At 40.8% G+C, this 23,157-nt stretch overlaps 1 protein-coding gene and 1 long non-coding RNA gene across 5 annotated transcripts; one reads left to right on the forward strand and one right to left on the reverse strand.

Annotated features, from left to right (window-relative positions):
- Window positions 1–4,930: 4,930 nt before the first annotated feature.
- Window positions 4,931–21,258, reverse strand: LOC137166720 (protein FAM240B-like). Of its 4 annotated transcripts, none has more exons than XM_067568582.1 (3): window positions 21,237–21,258; window positions 6,694–6,836; window positions 4,931–5,232 (listed from the first exon to the last, which is right to left on the reverse strand). In XM_067568582.1, exons 2-3 carry the CDS (start codon window positions 6,831–6,833, stop codon window positions 5,154–5,156), a joined length of 219 nt encoding a protein of 72 aa, XP_067424683.1. In that variant the 5' UTR covers window positions 6,834–6,836; window positions 21,237–21,258; the 3' UTR covers window positions 4,931–5,153. The 4 variants fall into 4 exon arrangements, with proteins under 4 accessions (XP_067424683.1, XP_067424682.1, XP_067424681.1 ...); XM_067568581.1 differs by lacking the exon at window positions 21,237–21,258 and adding an exon at window positions 9,417–9,517; XM_067568580.1 differs by lacking the exon at window positions 21,237–21,258 and adding an exon at window positions 7,066–7,183.
- On the forward strand, window positions 7,672–18,433 carry LOC137166721 (uncharacterized). The gene is made up of 4 exons (XR_010923777.1): window positions 7,672–8,090; window positions 9,177–9,292; window positions 11,522–11,605; window positions 18,338–18,433. It is a non-coding gene; the product is annotated as an uncharacterized lncRNA (long non-coding RNA).
- Window positions 21,259–23,157: the final 1,899 nt, after the last annotated feature.

The raw sequence follows: 23,157 nt of genomic DNA on the forward strand, positions 1-23,157 counted from the left end.
GCTTCTGCTTCTCAGAATGAACTTCACCTAACAGTGACTTCTGCCACCAAGGTTACTCCACTCAACTCTCTTGGACAGAAAAATGATGGGATAAAACAAAGCCCTGTTTTCAAGCAGGAGGGAGAAGGGGATTAAAGTAGGCCACTCAGGAAGCTGCAGGCGCTCTTTAGGCAGGCTGCAGCCAAGTCCATGAACATTTTTTTCCACAAGTAAGTTAGCAAATGGTTAGAGGAGATTGACTTTGTGAGGAAAGTCCTGGGGGTAAACTGGCTGGATTGCAGTAATAAGGGGTGGTGGAAAGGGTGGTTATGTTTGCTCGTAAACAAAGAGAATATTGAGACACAGCAAGTCAAGCGAGAACAAAAGTAACATCTCTGTGTGAAAACCTATTGTGCAGGTTGTCTCTGTGGCAGATGGAACCGAACTCTGCTGTTCAAAATGGCTGCCAGCAGCTGCAGACAGCAAACTTCCAGACATGTAAAAGTACTTTACACAGACAACAAGTCATAATAGTTGTAAGCCAAATACAGCACAGCTGCCTCCACTGAGACTTTCCCTTTAGGCGCAATGAGCTTAATTCTGAGCCCATCGAAGTCAATTGGAATCTTTCCATTGACTTGGATGGGCTTTAGGTCAGGCCCCATGTAAGGGTGTTGCATCAGCCCAGAAGAATCTTTGGGATTGTCATAACAAATACTGCCTGCAGGATGTGAGAAGGGCTGTTTCATGCTCGCTGGGGAGTGGTGCAGCTTTCAGCTGTGGTCTTCCAAAATCTTCAACTGCCCTTCTAAATATTATCTGACTTCTTTAAATTCAATCATCTGTCCCACTGGCCTGGGCCTAGTGAGTCCTCTTGTTTTCTACCTCTGCCCCATAGTTTAGCTTCCCAGGAATCCCCTTCCCCATCCACTTCTGATGATATGTTCACTAGATCCCACAGTCTCTGATGGTGCTGGGCCCCGGTTGGTTTTATTTTTCTGATCTTCAGGTCGTCTCTAGATTATCAGAGCACTGAAATATCGAAGGACTTTAGCTATCATTAGAGTGATGATTATTGTATGAATGGAGGCAATGTGGTCCAATGGTGAGAATGCTGGATTGTGGTTTGATACTTGGACTGGATAATACAGATGTGCCATTGTCCTTGGGCAAGTCTTGTCTCTGTTTTTTCCTCCCACTCTTTCTGTCTTGCCTGTTTAGATTGTGAGCTCTGTGAAGCAGGGCCTGTCTCTTACGAAATGAATGTGTAGTGCCTAGCACAAAGGGGGTCCTGATCCTGGTTGAAGCCTCTATGTGCCACTGTAATAGAAGTAACGCCAATAATTTAACATTGTATAGAATATCTAGTAAAACTCATGATGATGAGTGACCTTACCATATCTCTGAACTAGGATTGACCTCAGTCTGTCTTTCCTTTCTTTAGTTAGTGTTGCCACTATTAAAAGAAAAAAACCACACAAACACAGTTGGCTGGACACAAAAGAATCACACAGAGCATGGTATGGGTCGCCACTGGATGTCACTGTCAAGACATACTCTACTTCTGAAAGTCTGAGGCCACTCTGCAGCAGCCGGACTTATCCTTCATTAAGGAAACTGTGCTGTGTCAGGTTTGTGAAAGTTCACCCAGTCCCATTTGGACTCTCTGCCAAAATTGACACTATTAGCAAGAAAGAACTTTGGTCTGGTTTTAGTAAGTCATGCAGGTTCAAAGCACTGGCTGTGTATTTATTTTTTAAACAAGCAAAGACACTTCCTAGTTTGTGGAAAAACAATGTTAAGGAACTGGATTTAAACTCTCCCTTAAATACAGTTTCAGCTAAATTGCTAAGAGGCTGAAGTCTGTTAAGTTACTGACAGAATCATTCTTCACAGTTGTCAGTCCTTATCCATACAGCAGAAGGGCCATTAATACAGGTAAAATGGAGCATCTGTCATTCCCATGGTAGCACTAAATATACTTCTCATGAATAGAGCCTGAGGGGGATTGGATCCAGATTATTTAGTGTTTGTTTTAGATGATGGTAAAACTATGCTACTTCTGATTTTGTCTGTGTTACAAGGTTTTTAAAAAGTTGCTCTGAATCGTGCATATGTAATGTGAGAGGCATAGTACATCTTCTAGTAACACGGTATCCGGGTGAGGAAGAAGAATGGTAAAATAATGAAAGCTGGAACGGATAAAAAAAAGTATCATATTTTAATCACAAAAATTAATTAAAATGGATTGGCACAATTGAAACTATCCCATTGTTATACTAAAAACAATGTGAAAATGTGGTCTTAAAAAATCAAATGAAATGAAGTGCTTCTGTGAGAAAGTGTTTTTTTAAAAATTCCTTGCTCTCACCTCCCTGGTTGCATATCCCACTCTGCTAAAAGCTCTGCCATTACTAAGAGTGACTGATAAATAATCCAAGGTGATCTTTGGCTCATTCTGTTAAGCAATAATGATCCCACATAGTTTTATCAATGACTAAACCACAATCTTTTCAGCCCTATAGTCTCTAGAGGTGAGGAACATTTTTCAGTGTTTTGGCTTGCCTTAAAGTTTGTCTTTACTCTTCACTTCCTTTTGATTTTTTTAATGACCTTCAAGGTGAATTAAAGATTTATACTCCCATCTTTTCAATTTACCCTAAACATTTTCATCTCACATTCTGTTCCTGGCCCTGCTTCTGATTAAGTTTTGAATTTCAGTTTTATCACATTTTAGTTTTTGCTGATTGATCTAAAATTGTATTTATTGCTGTGGGAATGTACTGTTTTGTTACTAGTTATTTATAAAGCTACTAGTCAGATTGCCCCTGAAAAAGAGGTTGAGTTTTTAAGCAAAATGGATTGCTAGCACTTGAATAAATAAAGATAACATGACCCAAAGTCCTAGATCTAACACTGTGAAACCTGAGCCTGAAATAATTCATCTAAACACTCAAGGTGAATTACAAAACTAAATTGAACACTGGGCTAAATCCAGAAATGTGTTCTCAGAGCCCCCAGGATCCAGGCTGGGAAAGATGCATTCAGCACAGAGATAAGTTTGTTTACTATTTAAAAAATATATTAAAAAATTTCACCTCTCTTAAAAATCTACTGGCACATCCTAGTTTGCTAAAGGCATCCCACAATGCACCATTCTGTGACATCACTGAATAAAGTTCTGTAGTATCAGGAGCTTGAGGCATTATGGGGCAGTAATTTTGGAAAGCAGGCACTCCCTTCGACTTCTTATCCTTGTCCTCTAGTGGATTCTGACAACTCTGCTCCCCATTACTCGCATCATTGGAAGAGAATATGTATGGAAAATAGTCAATCCACCTGAGCCCTGTAGTGAAATTCTCACTCCTGGATTTTCAAATACAGGAAGTCTGTCTTTCTCTTGTATTGTACTTTTTGACAGTCACACATGTACAGTGTAGGTGTGAAATGCTACCATTCTCTTAGCTCTGGCTACACTAGCCGCTCAAAGCCAATGGGAGAGAGCTGTCTCATTGGCTTAATTACTCCAGCCGCCGCAAGGGGTAGTAGCTATGTTGGCGGGAGAAGCTCTGCCACTGACATAGCGCTGTCCACGCCAGCACTTAAATTGGCATAAATTATGTTGCTCGGAGGAGGGGGGTATATAATTGACACCCCGGTGACTTAAGTTGTAGTGAGGTCATAGCCTTTGATGACCTTGGGTCCCAATTTTGATCTCTGCTACACCAGTGTAAAATCCAGCACAATCCTGAGAGCAGAATTTTGTCCTTGGCTTTAGTAGGTGCTGAGGACAGGCAACTGAGAAGAGAATTGAGCTGCACAGACTGGGATTGTCAAAGGAGCCTAACTCCTACTAAAACTTAATGGGAGCAGGGTGCCTAACTCCCTTGAGGCTTGTCTACATGGGGAAATTTATAGATATAATTATACTGTTATAGTTTTACTGTTATAACTCCCTATGTGGAATAAGAGTGCCTTCACTTATGTCACTTTGAAAGCAGTGTAAGAAAGCCATATTGAAGAAATGGAGCATAGCATATTTTAGGCATTTTCAGCCCACAGGCACATTCTTTTCAGAAGTTTTGATGACTTGATTCCTGAACATGTGTTCCAAGGTAGTTTTTTATGTTTTAACTGTTTTTTCCAAGCTCCCAATCAGCCTGTCATTTCCATTTGTTCGACGCCTATTGGATGCCAGATTTGTTTTTTGCCCTCAGCTCACTCCAAAGTGATGTATTTGAAATGTGATGTACAAAGGGAAAAAAATAACATTTTTAACTTTATGCTTTATGGTGAATAGTTTACCTAAGCTATATGAAAAGCAGAACCTTTTACTGATTTCCCCGTCACGCTACATTGGCAATTAAAATCTTGTCTATCCTGGAACAAGGTAGTATATGGAGACTGAAGAACTAGTCAAACGATGGCCTCACAACGCTGACAGCTGAGCAATTGAGGGAAAGGGATTTTTAATATGTTTTAAAACAACCCATTTTGTGGTGCATTACTCCAGGTGCTCCTGTGGTAATGAACTCTTAAAAAGAAGCAACTTGATAGCATTACTCCATTGAAACACTTCCGTATTAGTAAAGGCTAGTGCACATTTGTGGTAGGGGATAGAGAAAGACACTTTGAAACAAACCATCTGTTTTATAGGGGGAAAGTATTTGACCTGCTCCCAAAGTGTATTAGTAATAAATGAAAATATTTTAAGTGTATTTGTTCTGTGCGTATATTTGTGGCTTCAAGTCGAAAACCCAAAAAAGTATTAAACAATTTCAAAGGAAAACCACAACATTAAATTGCTGTATAATATCAGTGTATATAGAAACCTAAGGAGTATTTAATAAAATACACAGGAAATCATTTCAATGAGCATTTAGTTAGAATGATGCTAAACTCCTTTTCCAGACCGTTGTCTGGATCAGGGAACCACAATTTATGACCCATACACATTCCAGAGAGGTTTATTCTCTCCCTCCTGACTGAGGGGTTCACATATATAATAGGTCTCATAAGCAGTAACAGAGGTTTCACACACAAGCACTCGTGTGATGATGGTAAAATAAATCTCACTGAAGCTTGTGAATGAAAGTAAATTGGGTGTTTGCAATACACTATGATTTTCTCCTGCAAAACACTTTTCCTTCTTTTCCCAAAAGAGTCTGAGATCTTCAACTAGCTGGCTCTTCATTTTGAGTCTTCATCATCTGTATCCTTTTTTCCAACCTCTCCCTCCATTCATTTCTGAGTCTAGGACAGGAAACATAAATACCTCCATCACCAAAAAGGCTTCAATCTTACATACCTTCATGTTTTGAGTTGGAGATACCACTAGACTTATCTTCCTATCATCTCCCACCATTGCTACCATTGGTACAGCTCTGCCAGCAGTAGCAGCAGTGGGAGATCTACCAAATCCTGCTCATCTGGAGTGTCATCTAGCATAATGCCCCATAGTGTTACCATGATAATGAAACCTAACCTGAGCTTTGGGGCTCACAATTATCTCTAGTTTTCTCCCTGCTTGACAAAGCTACTTTGTGGGTCAGCCCTTATTTCTCAAGATTGGCTGCTGCCACCTACTGGACAACCTCTTACAGTACTTTACTGGTTTCCTTTGGCAGTACTATATTGAAAACACCAGAGAGACTGTGTACAGTTAAACTGCTTTTTATAAATCTACCAGGTTCTTGCCAGGAGCAATATTTCTTAGCTGGTGACCAGATAGGATGGGTGAGAGGTGGGTTTTTATTTGTATGGCACTAGTACCTAGAGGCCCCAATCAGGATGAAGGCACTGTATAGGTACTGCACAGATTCACAGTAAAATGGTTCCTGGCCCAAAGTGCAAATAGACAAGACAGACAAAAAATGGGAGAAATTTTACAGGTGGGGAGCTGAGGATGAGAAATTAAGGTTACAGTGTTAATCTGTAGACCCAGGAACTAAACTCAGCTCAGCTCTCATAAGTCCCAGGCCAGGTCACTAAGTGCAAGACCACCCATTCTCTTATGTTGGATATTAACCTTCCCCCCCCACACAAAAAAAAAAAAAAGAGGAATGGTGGATGAATTTTGCACAGATGCTTCCTTTATCTAGGACCAGCTTATGTCAAAAGGTTCATCTTCCCTAAGGGGGGAAAAAAGTGTGTTCTTACCTCAGGATAACTAGCACAAGGTAAGAGACAAGGCAGTTTATAGTTTTCACTATAAATGTTAGCAGGCTGACGTAAGGACTAGAAGGGAAGCTTAGGGTTTGCCTGGGCCTGCTGACACATACCACAACTGCCTTGTTTTCACTAGGGATTGACCTTGTGTTAATTACGTTAGCTACTCCAAGTTAAGAATCCACATTTTTTCCTAGTGAACACAAGGCCAGAAAGGCTAAATGATCTAAGGTCAGAGTCTCCTCTGTGGTTAAGCTGAGATTCAGCACAGCACCAGACAGTGAAGTGTAAAGGTAGCTTTAACTACTTGAGCAGGGGTCAAGATTGAACTATCCTCTCTCATCTTTATGAGATAGCCATTGAGGTCATGGTTGAGGCACATTAGGGGGACAGATCATGAAGCTTTGTTCTTATACACTATACAGAGAATCCCAATTCCCTGGGCTGTCATTCTGGCATCTATTGCATGCACTAAATGTATTTATTTATTTTTAAAAAGGATATACCAACCCAAAGAATCAAGCACCCGCTCTCCCTCACACTTACTTTGGCAGAGCACTTCTCTGTTGACGTTCTTGTTCACTTTGCAGATGCTTAGTTTGTTTTTCAATTGTCTTTTCCCAGAAGTTTGTTAGTTCCTCAGTTTCACATCCAAATACTTCAAAGCGCACATATTGGCTGTTCATTGTCTGTAAAGGAGAAAATCCAAATCAGTCCTCTTTTATTGTGCTCTCTGGAATATGGTGTTGCTGCTGCATGTTTTAGAGCTTTACAACACTGAATTCACATACAGTCTTTTTACCATGGAAGCAAAAGAGTAACTTAATGGGAATGAATCATGCTTCTAATCCGTCATTCATAGAGCTGGCACTTGGGGTATATGCTGTACTACAGCAATTACAATTCTTAATTGTTCACCTTAAAGTGCCTCTGGTAAAATATCTTTCACCTCCATATAATTGTGGTTATGCCCTTTTAGTTCACAATTCAGGATAATGTTATTGCACTCAGTTTAGCATAATGATGAAGACTTTTGTGTGTGTGCTGTGCTCATAAATTAAAGAGGTAATATAAAAGTAACGGACATTGATGAGATTTTCCAAAGTTTCCATGGAAGGAAATTGCCAACAAGCTAATTACCAGTTCCTCTTAACACCTGCCACACTGAGTAAACCCATTTCTGGCAAGGAAGTGAATCCCATAGCGTCTTCATACTGCCAACAAGATGTAGGCAAGCACGGCTTTATTTGACTATTTTATTGTTTATACAAAGATAGTAGAAACATACACCAAAGTTCCATATCCCAAAGACTTTACAGTGTGATTAATAGCACCCTTAGCCTTTCATATCACGTTATTTTCACTGATTTTAGTTGATATTGATACATTTGTAGTTTTTTAACAAAGGGTGTTAATGGCTGGCACATTTGGGGTTACCAGGATGAAACTCTCCAAAGCAAGACCAGGTGCCAGCTAGTAACCATACGTAATCATTAAGGGTGTATTGTGTAGGTTAAAGCACTTTCTGTGTAGGCTATTACTCCTTTCAGAGCTTCCTTTTGTATTGCAAAGCAAGTGCACAAAAGGAGGGTCAAGGGCTCACTTTTCTGGCCAGGGGCATTCTCGGTAAGAGCTTTGGGTAGGGGTGTTTCTTAAGGGCTAAGTGTTAAGCCTTGAGTTTTGCTGTGAGATTGGAGGGAGACAGCTGCAGTGCTTCTGGGGCTGAAGCAGACTGGTGCCTCAGCTAGGGTTTACACAAAAGACCATTGCCTTTGTGTAGTTTGTTGCCCTCTTTGTTCAAGGAAAGAGGATGTGTGTACGTTTTGTAAGGAAACAAATTACCTAGAAAATACCTGACTCCACCATTTCCGCTACAAATGGGAAACTAACCTGTCAGAGTCAAAATCTGCTACTGCTTGGCAAAGGGAACAATAGCAACTAAGGTGAGTGAAAACTTTCCCCCAACCTGATGGAATGAATTGTGGTAGCTCTTCAGGGGGAGCCTCCTTAAGTGTTCATTGTTTTAGGCTGTGACCCTGCAGTTGCCTGTGTGAGGGCATACCTCTGTGCCAGCCCAGAGCCCCATTATCATCAGTGGGGCTGTGCAGGCACAGGCATGTGATTAAGTGCAATCAACAGGGGGAGCACTGGGGCCTGAATCAACAATATAAAGAGCTATAACTTGGCAATACACATGGGGCACATCTGGGCCCTGAATCAGGCAGGTGTTTGATCACGTACTGTGCTTAACATTATGTACATACAGAAATGTCTTCCTGGATAGGCCCTATAGAATAAGATGACATCGTTTTTGTTTCGTCACTACTGTTTTATGAACATGATCACACTCTAAATCACAACATAGACTATGGGCATGCATGCTTTGTTGCTTTTGCCAGCCATGCTGATTGCACGCACCAGGGGCCCCTGGCATCCCTTCAGGCCCCCCCAAGATCTCTGTGTTCCATCCTTCCATCTCCAGCTATTTCAGGGACTTACTGCAACTGCCCCCAATGTCCTCCCTGCCAGGGTCTCTGTGTGCTCCCCAGTCCCTTTCCTCCCATACCAGAGTCCCCCATTCTTTCCCCTGTTCTAGTGGCTCTGTGGTTCTATGTACCCCCATACAGCAGCGTCGCCCATTTTGCACACAATACCAGGTGCTCTGTTCCCCTCCATTCCCTTCTTCCCCCCCACTTCCCCATTATCCTTCATTCCCCTCAGCATGCCAGGGACTCTAATCCCCCCAGTCCCTTTTCTGCCCACGATAGGGTCCCCCATTCTCTACACCACGTCAAGGGTGCTGTGTGTCTCTCTTTCCTTGCCCCCCATCCAGTTTCCACATTTTCCTTACTATGACTGAGGCTCTATTCTCCCCTATTCCTCTCTCCCCACCCCTGTCATGGTCTTCCATTCTCCGCAACATGCCAAGTGAGCCCTGTGTTAATTCTTCCCCCCACCCCAGACTACCTTTCTTTCTCCCAGACTGGAAGGAAGGGGTGGACGGCTGGTGCTATCTTTCTTCCCACTAGGAGCAGACTGAGGAGGCAGGACATTAGGAAGGAAGATGGAATGAATGAAGCCTTCTCTCTCTCCTCCATCCAGCTGCCCCTCCTGGCTGAGAATCTGCCCCATGGCTCCCCAGCAGGTAGAGCAATTATTTCTCTCATGTTTTTTCAGGGCAGGTCTACCCTGAAAAGTTACATCAGCATAGCTGTCTCTCAGGAGTGTGAAAAATCCACACCCCAAGTGGCGTAGTTAAGTTGACTTACCTAGTGTAGACTGTGCTAGGTTGATGGAAGAATTCTTCTTTTGACTGAGCTACTGACTCTCAGGGAGATGGATCACCTACAGCAATGAGAGAACCCCTTCTGTCACTGTAGTGAGAATTTACACTGATGTGCTGCAGTGGCACAGCTGCAGCAGCTTTTTAAGTGTAGACATAGCCTCAGTGTTTAACTCTATTGGGAGATGAGCAGGGGAAATGATATGCTGCAAGAGGCTAATGGGTGCCATCAAGAGGTGACAGGGGCTCGGCAGGTCCCCCTTTTCCTTCTTGTGGTGTTCTGATTTTCCATCAAATCAAGAGGGTTCTGGCCACTGATGTCTAGAACGTTCCCTGAAATTTTGGAGTTGATCAGATGTGGCATTCAAAAGTCCTGGCGTGACAGACAGAGAAATTCTTTCATGTTGAGTGCAAGGCCTGCCAGTATAAGTGGTACATTAAAGAAAGAGGGAGGGTGCTTCTAGTGGTATTCCTGCAGCATTGTAGGGTTGGCGTTAACTCTGCCATTAGGAGAGGTCTGTACAGCAGCTGGAAGGGTAGGGAGACAGGTACTAGCTCTGCTTGAGCTAATGCGCTAAAAATACTCGCAGTGGCTCCATGGCGGCATATGCAGCAGCATGGCTTACGTGGACAAGTACAATCAGGCCTGAGCTCCTGGATGCTGTTTCTGTGGCCACAGTGCTGCTTTCCGAATGCTACCTCAAACTGAGCTAGCCCATGTCTGCCTACCTGTGTTGGGAAACACCCTTGCAGCTGCAGTGTAGACAACATACTCTTAGAGTTTAAGGCTAGGGCTACACTAGAGTCTTCTGCCAGCATAGCTGTGTTGGTCAGGGATGTGAAGAGGTGTGATCCCGCACTGACATAGCTGTGCTGGCAGAAGCTCTTAATTTAGATGCAGTTATACCATAAAAACTGTCCTTTTACTGGGATAGCTAGTTTTGCTCAGGGGTTGAGTATACCAGTACAAAACCTCCAATTTGCCAGTATAGTTGCATCCATGCTAAGGGCACTTTGCTGGTATAGTATACTGGTATGCCTATACCAGTATAGCACTCCCAATGTAGATATAGCCTGAAGCCGGGTCTACGCTATGAGGTTTTGCCTGTATAGCTATATTGGTAATGAGCATGAAAAAATCTGCACCCTGACTAACATAGCTATGACAGCAAAAAAAAAAAAAAAAAAAAACCACCCCTGTGTGAATGCAGCTATCCTGGTCAAAGAGTACTTTTTCCATTCTAGCTTATGTCATCTGGGAAGGTAGTTTACCTATACCAACAAAAGATTGCCTCATGCTGGTATATTAGCTGTGTCCCCACTGGAGGCTCTACTGGTATAGCCATACAGGGAGCTGTATCAGCAAAGCCTTTCTAGTGTATCCTGAGACAAAGAGAGAATGAGGCACTCTAGTGACCACTGATAATGGCATGGGGGAATGAGACAGCAGGCTATTCATTCTGAAGTTGAGTTATTGTTGAATTGGCACTAGAGACTGTAAAATGGCTACAGTAGGCTGCCACCAAAGTACTGAGGGGATAGAGTTGTATTAGTGTTCCCATTAATCAGCACAATATTTACCTTCATTTTATTCAGAAATGGGAAGGTTAAAGTTTATACAGGATGCAAAATTGCAAAAGCCCATTAATTATTTAAAAAAAACAATCAAAACAAAGTAATCTTAATTGAATATATTTTGTCCATTTTATTACATTTCTTTCTGATGGCCATCTTATACCTTCAAGGACGTTTACATTCAATATCAGCTTGAGAAATAAATTTGGGAACAAATGTTATAAGAGAATAACAATCTCTCAATGAAACTACCGGCGGGTTAATAGCAATGCCTCTGCACCCCATGTTACAGTCAGAAAATGTCATTATTTCCAAAAATATCCCTTGGTAGTCTTCATTAAGCATGACATGGGTTTTTAGATTATACTTATACATCCTGCTTTCCAAACTGTTATGTGGTTTTACACTAAAATGTCATTATAATATCTTCCAGAATGTTTAAATTTTAACAAGTATTTAGGGTTTTTAATGCCTTGTCTGAATTTGCAGCAATTATTTGTAATTTATTTTAATTAGAGCTGCAGAGAGCTAGTAAAATAGTCCCTCTAGACCTGCTTGGAAAAGCTTGAAGAAATTGCTGCCATTCACCTGCCAGGCAAGGTATGAAAAGCAAAGCTGGGAGCTTGTAATGTGTATATAATTCCATTTGGAGATTCAGTTTTACAAGAAAATGTACAAAGAGAAAGAGGAGCTCAGAACAAAAATAGCTCCTTTCTTTCTTTTTGAGATTTTGCTGTGACTTTGTTGGAGTTCTTCTTGGGTTTCTGAGTTTGAAAAACCTCTTCTTTGCCAATCCAGTTCTGCTGAATTATTGGAGCTCTACATTTTGTGTCTGATTTTCAGAAAGACCTCACTGTAGTTTTCACTTTTTCTGAAGGTGACATTTTGAGTGAGGGAATCTGATAGCTGGAGGTTTATGTGCGTTGGCATTTGTATTTGGGATTAATTGGAAGTACAATTGTATGCTGCAAGAAAATTATGGGTACTATTATTTCTTGATTAAAAGTTATGCCCAAAAACATATTGGTTGCTTTTTAAAATCGTCTCATTTCTTTTTTCATTTCATGCTTTAACCTGTCAATGAAAAAAGCTATGTCTTTCTAGTTTTAAAGGCAAGTGAGTGTCTTTCCTTTTCTTTATACACAGGAGAATGTAGCAAATTTAGGAACATATCAGGTTGCATAAAACTAATGGTTCTTCTAGTCCAGTGTTTCTGAGAATGACCAGAATCAGGTTCTTTTTTTTTTTTTTTTTTTTTTTAAAGGGCAGCAAGAGTCTGTAAACAAGAAATTAGGGAGTAACCTCCACATAGGAGACATTATTTCCTAACTTTCTCATTCAGAGGTGGGCTTATACCCTCAAGTATAAGGCTTTATTGTCCTTCTTTATTCTTATAAATTCCTGATGAATATAGCTGTGGATGTTCTTATTGTCCATTCATTTTTTTGAATCCTGCGAAGCTATTGGCCCCAATCATACCTTGTGGCAATGAGTTCCACCGGCTTACTGTGACTTATAGAAAAAATATTTTCTTTTATCTATTTTAGCTATCCTGCCTTTCTGTTTTATTGAGTGTCCTTGTGCTTGTGATATAAATAGTGAGTTTTGTGTGTTCTTAACTATTAAAAAACCCCAAACTATTTGTTGAAATAACACCCTGTAACCTATCAAAAGAAGGAGTTGTATGTTAGTCTTCACTCTTATTTCATCTTACCTTCCGTGCAGAAATACTGGGAAGAATTTTAGAACAGTCTGGAGCCTGAAGTCCTGTTAATGTGCTATATTCTACATTTGGATCATGACACTTTTCTGTGTATATGAGCCATTTTGGGATGGGTACTTTTGTTCAGGTAAAATAAGAACTGGCTCAACTTGCCACTCACATCAAACTTTTTAGTGTATGTTCAAATCTGGATTAGTTTACAGTTAGGTTTCCCCTCACCCCCCTCCTGTCTCCTTTTGTAGCTGGACAAACCTAGAATCTGGCTCAGTGCCACATGGGCATTGCAGCTGTGCACCACCACCTATGCAGGACACAGTCTGGCTCTGTAAGGGAGTTATGCACAAACCTCCTTAATAGCAGAACTTTGAAAACTTTAGCACATGAATATGCAATAGTTTTTGAAAATGGAATATTTCCACCCACAGGGTCCTAGAACCTGGGCCCCAAGTCAGAGCCCAGTAGTCTATACAGCAGTGAAACAGCCCTATAGCCTGCGCCCCATGAGCCTGAGTTAGCTAGCATGGGCCAGCCGTGGGTATCTAATTGCTGTGTAGACATACCCCTTGTCAATTCTGTTCACTCGGCAGGGATACCTTAACCCGGTCCTATTTTCCCTTTATGCTAGCAAAGACAAATTGGACCCATGCAATTTTCCATACAAAATCTATTTCCATTTAAAAAAACTCTTGTTTAACATAGTAAATGTGAAAGTACTCCTCAGATAAAGGCAAAACAAAGAATAGGGGAGAAGTGAGATGCTCACTTTCAAGTGGGCACTGAACACAGCTTGAACTCAGTACATGTGTTGTGGTGCAAAAGTGTAGACAGTAATGTTTTGTTAAAGTATGTAAAGAGCTCCAAGTGGCTCCCTTGTAAAGCCCAGGAGTTAGGACTGACCTGAGCTGGCCTGCCATAACTGCAATAGTTGTGACTGAAAGAGATTTAAATTAAGCCTCTGGTGACAATCCTTCCAAAGGACAACAATGAGAAACTCCCTCACAGGCAATCATTTTTGACATAGCCCTGGCTGAAAACAAGCTGAACCAAAACTGACTGCTCCCAAATGAAAGAAATAGCTGGATAGACTTTAGAAAGGGTTTTTCCTACACAAGATTAATGTGGTTGCTTATATTTAGATTTAATCATATTAGAGTGCATTGATTATTTTTAGATTTAATTTGCAAAGGTATATCTCCCAGGGTAGGAAAACTATGTTACTGACAGTGCTATTTGGAAACACTAGTAATGTTATTGGGACTAACAAGTGGAATACAAGATGAGTTAAATAATAACATCTTGACTTTTCTGTAACTGGAAGATCAATAGCTAGAGGCTGGAATCACTGATTCTATGAAACATAGTTACCACCAGCAGAAAAATACCTTTCCATATAAGGAATTGGAACTCAAGTTCCTATATTAGAAAAAAGTAGATACAAAGGGGCTTTGCTAGCACAGATAGAAAGTTGATATCCAGGGATACAACTCATTATTTTACAAGGTTCTTAAATCTATCAAGTTTTAGTATAAGTATAGTCACCTGCAGGGGACATGAAGGAATTTTTCCTCCATTTATAAATCACAGTACAGTTGGCTAGGGCAATTAGTGGGTCGTTGCCTTCCTCTGAGAAATCAACTATTCAGCACTACTGGGGGCAAGAGTGGTCCAGATTCTGCTATCCCTTCTGCCAGCATAAACTCCAAGCTGTTTTCTGTTGGAATTGGGAAATGGCTAAAACCAAGCAAGACTAAATTTATGTATGTTGCATAGATTGAATTACAGATCTGGGTGCTTCTGAGGCCACTGGGCCCTGTAATATCTCGTGGTCTTCTTGCTCATTTCAGGGTGAATGTCTTTTCTCTAGTAGGGCCACAACTTCCTGAGTGTTACAGGAAAAAGGCCTGTTGTTATGCTTTCTTTATTATTTGTATTACCTTAGTATCTAGTATCTTAGTCATGGACTGTGCTAGGTGCTGTACAAACCTAGAACAAAAAGGTGTTAGCTGCCTCCAAGGACTTACAATCTAAGTATAAGACATGAGACAAAAGGTGGAGACAGAGAGAAGGGGAATACAAGGAAACAATTGGTCAGCATGATAGTCTGCGATCTCTGCACACCCACATTCTAACCCTTGTTAAGTTTTTTATCAGGTGTCCTGGCAAAAGAGACTGGAGGGATTGGAAGGTGCGTAATGAGGTAGTTCTGCAGATGTTTATGAGGAGCACCTCCCAAGTGTGAGGGACGGCATGGGAGAAAGCACAGAGGTGTTTGAAAATGTAGCAAATGGGCAAAGGAGGCTGGTGTCCTGAGACAACTGGAGATAAGCATTGGCAGCTCCATAGTGAATGGGAGTGTAAGGGACTGAGATGTAGGCAGTCTTGTCTAGTGGTCAGACCAGGATTCAGGTCTAATGAGTGGAAAAGGCATCCAGGTTGGGAAATAGAATTGAGGGCCTGCACCAGGGTCAACTGCCAATTACCAGAGACAGGGGTCGAGTCAGAGTCAGGAACTGAAGCTGAAGATCAGAGCCAGGGCCACAGACCAAGTGCCAGAGCCAAGGGTCAAGCCAGAGTTGGTGTCAGAAGTCAGGGCCAGAGCTAGTAAGTGAAGTTTGGACGTGAGGCGTAGGGTAGGAACTAGAACAGCGGTAAGGATCACAGAACAGGAGCATGGTGGGACCTAGGAGCAAAGGCTGGGGCCAGGAGCAGGTATCAGGAACGGAGCTGGATGCAGAACACAGAAAGCAGGCACAATTAGCTGCAGTGAATTAGTGCTTAGACAACTTCCTGTGACTCTTTCTGGCTTAAATAGCATGGCTGGACAATTGGTGGAGCCAGGCAATCCTCCAATCAGGGCTCCTGAGGGTGGTGTCTTGGCTGAGGCTGTAGTCCTGCTAGCTCCTCGACTCTCTGCAGTTTTCAGCAGACATCAGGTGGCAGCCAGGATGTGATGACTGTCTGGGAACTCACATGCCTGGGTCTGAGACCCTGGACATCACAGGGATTTGTTGGGTAGGATGGTGACTGACTGTGAAGGATGCTGAAAGTGAGTACAATTAGCTTATGTTTGGTGTGAAAGAGACAGTGGAGCCACTGTGGGGATTTAAAGACAAAGTGCTATGGCCAAAGTGCTGGGCTAGGACAATGATCTTTGCAGAAGTATTCTGAATGGATATGAGCATGACAACATTTCATTTGTCAAGGTTAGAGAGAAGGATGTTGCAATAATTGACATGTGACAGGAGAGCTTTGACAAGAGCTTTAGCTCTATGGATGAATAGGAAAGACCATATCTTAGAGATGTTATGCAGAAAGAATTGGCAAGATTTAGACATAGCTTGGATGTGAGGAACTAGTGAGAGGTCTGAGTTGAAGATGATGCCTAGGTTGACAGGCAGGATGGTGATATTGCTCACTGTGATCAAGAAAGGAGGCATCGGGGAGGGGGGGGGGGAAGGGCTAGATTAGAAGCTCTGTTTTAGCTTGAGCTGATAGCTAGACACCCATGAAGAGATGTCAAACACAGGTTGAGAGTATTGTCTGGACAGATGGAGACAGATCGGAAGTACGGAAGCAGATCTATGAGTCCTTAGAATAGAGATAGTATCTGAATTTTTGTTTGCAGATGAGATTATCACCAAAGAAAAGGTGTAGAAGTAGAGGAGAAAGGAATCGAGGACAGGGCCCAGTAGAACCCCTCTAGAAAATTGGAGGACAGATGAGGAGGATCCAAAAGACAACTGAAGCAATGATTATGAAGGTGGAAGGAGAACCAAGAGAAGACAGAGTCACAGAAGCCAAGGGAGGACAAAATTTTGAGAAGAGCATGGTCAATTGTGTCAAAGGCGGCTGAGAGGAGGATGAAGATGGAATACCTGTTCTGAGTTTTACATTGGAAGAGGTCATTAGGAACTTGGATGAGAGTGGTTTCAGTTGAATGTCACAAGCAGGAGCTGGATTGGAGAAGGTCTAGGATGGAATTGGAGGAGAGGAACTCTAAACAACAATTATAGACAGGGCATTCAATGAGCCTAGAGATGAAAGGGAGATGAGGTTATAGTTGCAGAGGCAAGTAGGATCAGGTTTTTTGTTTTGTTTTGTTTTTTAAGATGGGGGAGACTAGCATGCTTCTATTGTGAGGTGAAAAAACCAGAGGAGAGTGGGAGGTTAAGGAGAAGAGTAAGGAAAGAGTTGAGAGTAGGTACAAGGGACATCTGAAGATGGGATGGGGTCACTAGGGCAAGTGGATTTGTTAGAGGAGGAGATAAGATGAGAAACTTCTGTGTCTGTGATAGGAGAAAAGCAGGAGAGGATTTTAGGGGGACAGGGAAGGTGAACTAAGAGAGAAGGGAAGGTTACATTGTATTTTGTCAATTTTCTCTTGGAAGAGGTCAGCAAGATCCTGTGCAGAGAGTGAAGTGGAGACAGGAGGAGGGGAGGGCTTAAGAAATGAGTCAAAGGTGGTGAAAAGGCAGCTGGAATTGTGGGCTTGAGATTCAATTAAATTGGAGAACTAGAGTTGCTTAGCTACGATGTTGGCAGAACTGAAAGAGGAGAGAATAAATATGTAAAAGAGGAAGTCAGCCTGATCATAGGATTCCCAACACAGATGCTCTGCAGCACCCCAGCAGGAGCATAGGAAGCTGATATTGGGAGTGAGCCAGGGCTTGGAGCTGGCATGATTGATGTTGAAATGGGAGAAAGGGGCAAAAGAGTAAAGAGTGGAGGAGAACGAGGAATAGAAAGCATCAAAAACCATGTTTGAAGAGAGGGTAGGGAGAAGAGGGCTGAAAGCAGACAAGAAATCATCAGCACAGAGGCCCTGGAAGTCACAGAAAGGCCAGGTGACTGGGCATGATGGGCAATGGAGATGGTCGGAGAGAGGGAATTCTGCAATAAAAAGATCAGAGATAATATAATAATGATATAAATGGAAGAAAAATACAGAACAATGGCTCTGATAAGCATCTGTGAGAGTTCGTGTGTCAGACACCTGAGAGAAGGCTATATAAAGAAAGAGATCCTGATGGAATTTATTGTAATGATCTATTTAGGTTTTTTTGATTCCTTGCAGACCAGTACAGTGTACTAAAAATATTTATAGTCATCACCAATAAAGCACACTGTCTGCTTTTTTCTCATTGCTGTAACAAATCTTTCTATATTTGTCTTATCCAGATTGCTACTGCCAGTTCATTCTACCTAGGTTTTCTAGCTATTATTCATCTCCTGCTATAAAAATCCAATTATGTATTCTTATTCCCTAACATGCAGCTTGCTTAGCAAGTGCACTTCATAATATAGATATGCTGGATAAATACAGAAATTGCACAACAGAGAGGTCTGGATAATATCTAAATAGGTGATTGTTGACATTTGACTTTAAAATACTAGATCTTTTTAGAGGTTAGACAATAAGGCTGGTAATTAGGACCCCCTCCCAGTTTTATTTTTGGCTTTGCCCCTGACTTCCTCATTTATAAAATAGGGGTGGCAATTCTTATCTCAGATGAAAGTTTGATGATTTATTTGAGATCCTACAGCTATACAAAGAATTATTGTATTTAAAATTTTAAAATACCAGTTTCCATTAAAGTTTCAAATCTCAGTTTGGTTTTCAGATCCGGGACAAAAATCTGTATGTGGGAAGAAAAGTAGTTGCAAGGATGAAGCAGAAAATGTTCTCCATTTAAACCACCCCCCCCCCCCCCAAAAAAAAAAAAAAAAAAAAAAAAAAAAAAAGTTGTACATTAAGTATTTCCAGACATTACCTATTAAAATGAGTGTTGGGAAAATTGCAACAAGTTTGTGGGTTTAAGGAAATGCACAAATGTTTGCAGGCATATCAAGGGCTTTTCTGTAAATTCTGGGGTGCATAGTAATTAGAGCTAGTTGAAAATTTTCCAAGGAAATATTTTTCTTTTGGAAAATTTTCAATTTGTTGAAATTGAGTAATTCCAGGGAAATGTGTTGATTTTTGGCAAAATTTTAACTTTTAAAAATGTTTTGAAACAAAGCACTTCAAAAATGTCAAAACATGCTGTTTCAACATTTTCAGAACAGAACGTTCTTATTTTTCATTTTGTAATGACTTCTCATTTTGAAATTTATTGTATTTTATATACTTTTTGTAATAATAAAAATAATAAACAAAATGTCACAATTGAAACAAAACATTTCCAATTTTTTCAAAATGCAGAGTTTTGGTTGACCCCAAACGAAATTTTTTGGGATGTGTAAGTTCACGAATAATTATGATTTTTTTCCTGAACTGGGACAAAACAAAATCTTGAAATCTCAAACGTTTTTGTGGCATGAAAAATCCATTTTCCAGCCAGCAATGACAGTCGTTACACTGTAGGGTCAAAATATAAGAATACAGAGAGTTGGTTTTATTTTGGGAAGCTTCATGAGAAAAGGAAAGAGTGGCTAGCTATGAAATATTGGATAAATGGTCAGGATTTGTCCAACATGAGCTAGAAGCTATGAGGAATATATTTTCCAAACAGTATAACATTCAAAGAAATATAATACAACACCTTTAGAAGCACTGGTACCTGGATTCTCTTCATTACAGGGCAATTGCATTGCACAGCCTATTCCCTAATAGTGTTCAGAAAATAAATAGTATTGGGATCTTCCTGAAACCACAATAATAAAATGTATTTGGGAGGTCGGCTTATAATGGGATTTAATGGGGGGTTGGTTTATAAACACAAATGTGTATCTATTTTGTAGTGTATCTCTGTAGTTAAAGAGAAGATTTTTTTGTGTGCGTGTGTATTTTGGATAAACAGCACAATTTTTCATTTAGATGCAAGAATCACAGAGTACTTAAATAAGAGTAGCATAAAATTCAGCATAACATTGTCCACAGACAGTAATGAAAGAATAGAATTCTGGATTGTTTTATTCCCTTGCACACATCTATTCTCCTTTCTACATCTGACAGAATTTGAAGTATGCAGTGTTGTTGTAGCCATGTTGGTCCCAGGATATTAGAGAGACAAGGTGGACAAGGTAATATTTGAATTATATATTCTCTTTTTCCTATCCTCCTTTTTATAAGTGTAAATTCCAAGGGAGTCGAGGAGAGTTTTCTGTGCACAAGAATGGCAGGATCAGACCCAAGTTCAAGTGTGACTGACTAATTTTAATGGGATGTACCTGCATGCATCAAGAGAATAGACACTGAAACATTCATGTTAGAAGGGAACATTTGCATACCAGCATCACATAATGCTCTAAAGTTTGATGGTCCTTCCTGTTCACAGCACAACTGTTACACCATTGTTTTCTGTGAAATATTGATTGGTTGACCCATTTGCCTGAATCGGAACATGCTGATCCTTGGCAGACTGCCCTAAAACACAACATGGACTGTTTTCCTGAGACATGATTTTCTCCCATAATAGCACTGTGTGAAAGAAACCTAGAATAATGCAAGGCTCCTGGCAGCTGCCTTGTGTACAATGATATCTGGAGTGCTGCTATTATGGTTAATTGCTGGAGACTACTCGGTCTAAGACAGCAGCATCAATGCTTTTTATGTCATGCACTGGAGGGATTTTTCAGTTATCCTTGTCCCCTGTTGGCCTCACTTTTCTCCGTCCACTCTGTCCTCCTCTTCCCAAAGCTCAAACTCAAAAACATGTAGGGCCTGCATGTGGGATCCTTACACTGAGGTGAGCACTTTCTAGTGTAGACACTTTGACTTCAATGAGACTACTTAAGCACCTGAGCACTTACACAAGAGAAGCACATCAGACCACGTCCAAACGACTACTCTTTCCTGAGCTATCCATCACTCTGTCAATCTATTATTGACTTTCTTTTAATATTCCACATCTAAAGCAGTTGTAGTTTGTTTTCTTGATAAAGTATTATCTGTAGTCCATGAGTTTTCCTCCACCTGTCCCATTTGATGCCTGATCGTGTGGACCGCTGTATTCCGGGCTCTTGGTAAATAGCATAAATTATTGTCTATGAAAACTTCTGTTAAGATCCCAAATGATGATTTTGAGTGGATGGGCCTGATGCTGTGGGCTCAAGAAAGATAACAGATACTGCCTGTTGCTCACGTTCTTCATCAGATGAGAGAGTTTTGACACAACATACCGCACAGGAGAGAGGTCCACTCTCAGGTCTGGGTGTGTGTTTGTTTATTTATTAAATCATCCCTCTAGTGGATAGTGATTGAAAGCCTTTGCAGACGGAGTGTGTGTAACCCCAACTGTTATTTGGCACATCAATCTATAATCTACAGAGACACCCATTGGTGTTTTGTCCAGTGCTGTGCCAAGGGACCTCATCCTAAAATATTTTTTTCTGTGTCAATACTTCTGATCTTTTCCAGAATGCTATTAAAATGGGCACCATTCCTTGGCTTGCCTCACACCTTGATCTTTATTTGAATATACTTTTATAAGAATTAAAGACAGAGAAGGTACTCACCTCTTGCTACATTAAGATGATGAAATGTATTATGAAAAACAAATCCTTACTTACCTTGGAGATGGATCCTTCCTGCAATAAATCCTCTGTGTGACACAAAGCAATAATGAATATCGCAACTGCAGCCCTGGCTTCTACAATGCCACAGGGCAGCAATGAAATCCATCCCTCAGTACTTTTTATTTGAAGTGGGGTAACATAAATCCTTCATCGTATCAAGGCTATTTTGAACAGAACTAGTAGGGAGATAAGATCAGTCTCATTTAATGAACTTTGCAGCCCCCTGCCTGAGATGACCATGAAACACAAGCCCCTTGAGAGCATGCATCCCTCCCACTCTGGCAGATACCACAGAGAGCATGATTTGGCAAGAGCTAGGAATTATTCTTTTAAATACACGCAAGTATTATCCATTTTAATATTTCTGAAGCTTGAAAAATTCCACACAGCCATCTTGGCTGGAATGGTGGCTGGAATGGTGCGACAAATCACCCTTGGTTTTGCATTAGAGAGTGACTTGTAGAAATATGCTCTTCTTTTGAGCTGCTGATCTAAGGACGTGTGCTTGATTATGACATATCACACAGTCTGTTCTCTCAAGACAATAGTCACCGGAATTGTCTGTTCAGTTAATGTTAGCTGACAAAAGGTATTAAACTGGCACTAGTTTCACCATTTGGAGTTGTTATAACTCTATTACAGATGATCACTTGAATCATTACATTTCATTTTCAGAGAAAATATTTCGTACATTTGTTTGATGACAGATGTAGACCTCAATCTCAGTTTTCATTAAATCCATCTATATTGCTAATATACCATATGTGACACTCAGTTTAAGTGGTATTTATAACGCCACTGATTACTTTAACCTTCATTTGCTGTCATTTTTCAAATTCCAAGTAGCAAAAGCCACAGGCAGTGTTTCTTAGATCTGTGTTTTTGTAGTTCAGATTTTAAAAGGTTTTTAAGGTAGCTAGCCTTACAGCCCAATTCCATAAATATAAAAAAGTTGATCTAAACCCTAATTGCTGTAGCCCTTTGCTGTAGAGGACCATTTCAATTTATTTCAACTAGACTAATCTGTTAACAATTTAAAGCCGGTTTCAATGTAAGGTGTCTTCCTTAAAAATACAGGTCCTTTAAAGCCCCCCTCATATCGTTATGTAAAGCCATAGAGATCTAGTCTCCATGTGTGTGTTTGTGCACATGTGTGTGTAATAACTCCCATGAAAGTTACCTGTAAACAGCCATGTTACTATAAGCTGTAAGTTCATGATCCTGCAAACATGCATGTGCTTAAAGTTAATCATATATTTAAGTGCTTGCAGGATCAGGCCTAACTCAGTAAAGCTGATCTGGCAATACTGTTTCTTTTTAGAAAATAGTAACATCTTTGGAAATCGCAAGCAAATATTACACACACATACTCTACCCCTCTTTGTGTATTATAATAGTCTAACCAGACTGAAGATTACTTTGATTCATTTTTAGTGTCATTGACCTTACATCTACACACACACACACACACACACAAAAACCTTACAGCTGGTTCACTTGAATGTTTTAAAACTGCTTGCATGCCAGCGTACACAAGACACTGGTGGCAGTATCTAAAATGAGTTGGAATCTTTTTTACTTTGTCTGTAGCATAGACAAAGCCTTACATGTGGTGAAAACTATTTCGATTGTATCAGAATCCCAGTCTTTGTTCACTCCATTAGCAAATCTCCAGGAGGCAGCTTACCATGAACTGCTAATATGTTGCTACTCTTCTGTGGCTCAGAAATGTACTGTAAAACACCTGCTTAGTGCCAATAACATGGACCTCTGTAGAATCCACAAAATGTTTGACTACAAAGACCAAATCTCTGGAGAGGCTGAGGTTTTATTTATCTGTAGCTATCAAATTCTGCCTCTGTGTTCAGAGCACGTACTGCCACTTATGTGGGAGGATTGTGGAAGTTAAAGGAAC

The sequence above is a fragment of the Emydura macquarii genome, unplaced genomic scaffold (genome assembly GCF_026122565.2).
Source record: "Emydura macquarii macquarii isolate MOO-44397 ecotype Brisbane River unplaced genomic scaffold, CSIRO-AGI_Emac_v2 contig_2897, whole genome shotgun sequence".
Lineage (NCBI taxonomy): Eukaryota > Metazoa > Chordata > Testudines > Chelidae > Emydura > Emydura macquarii.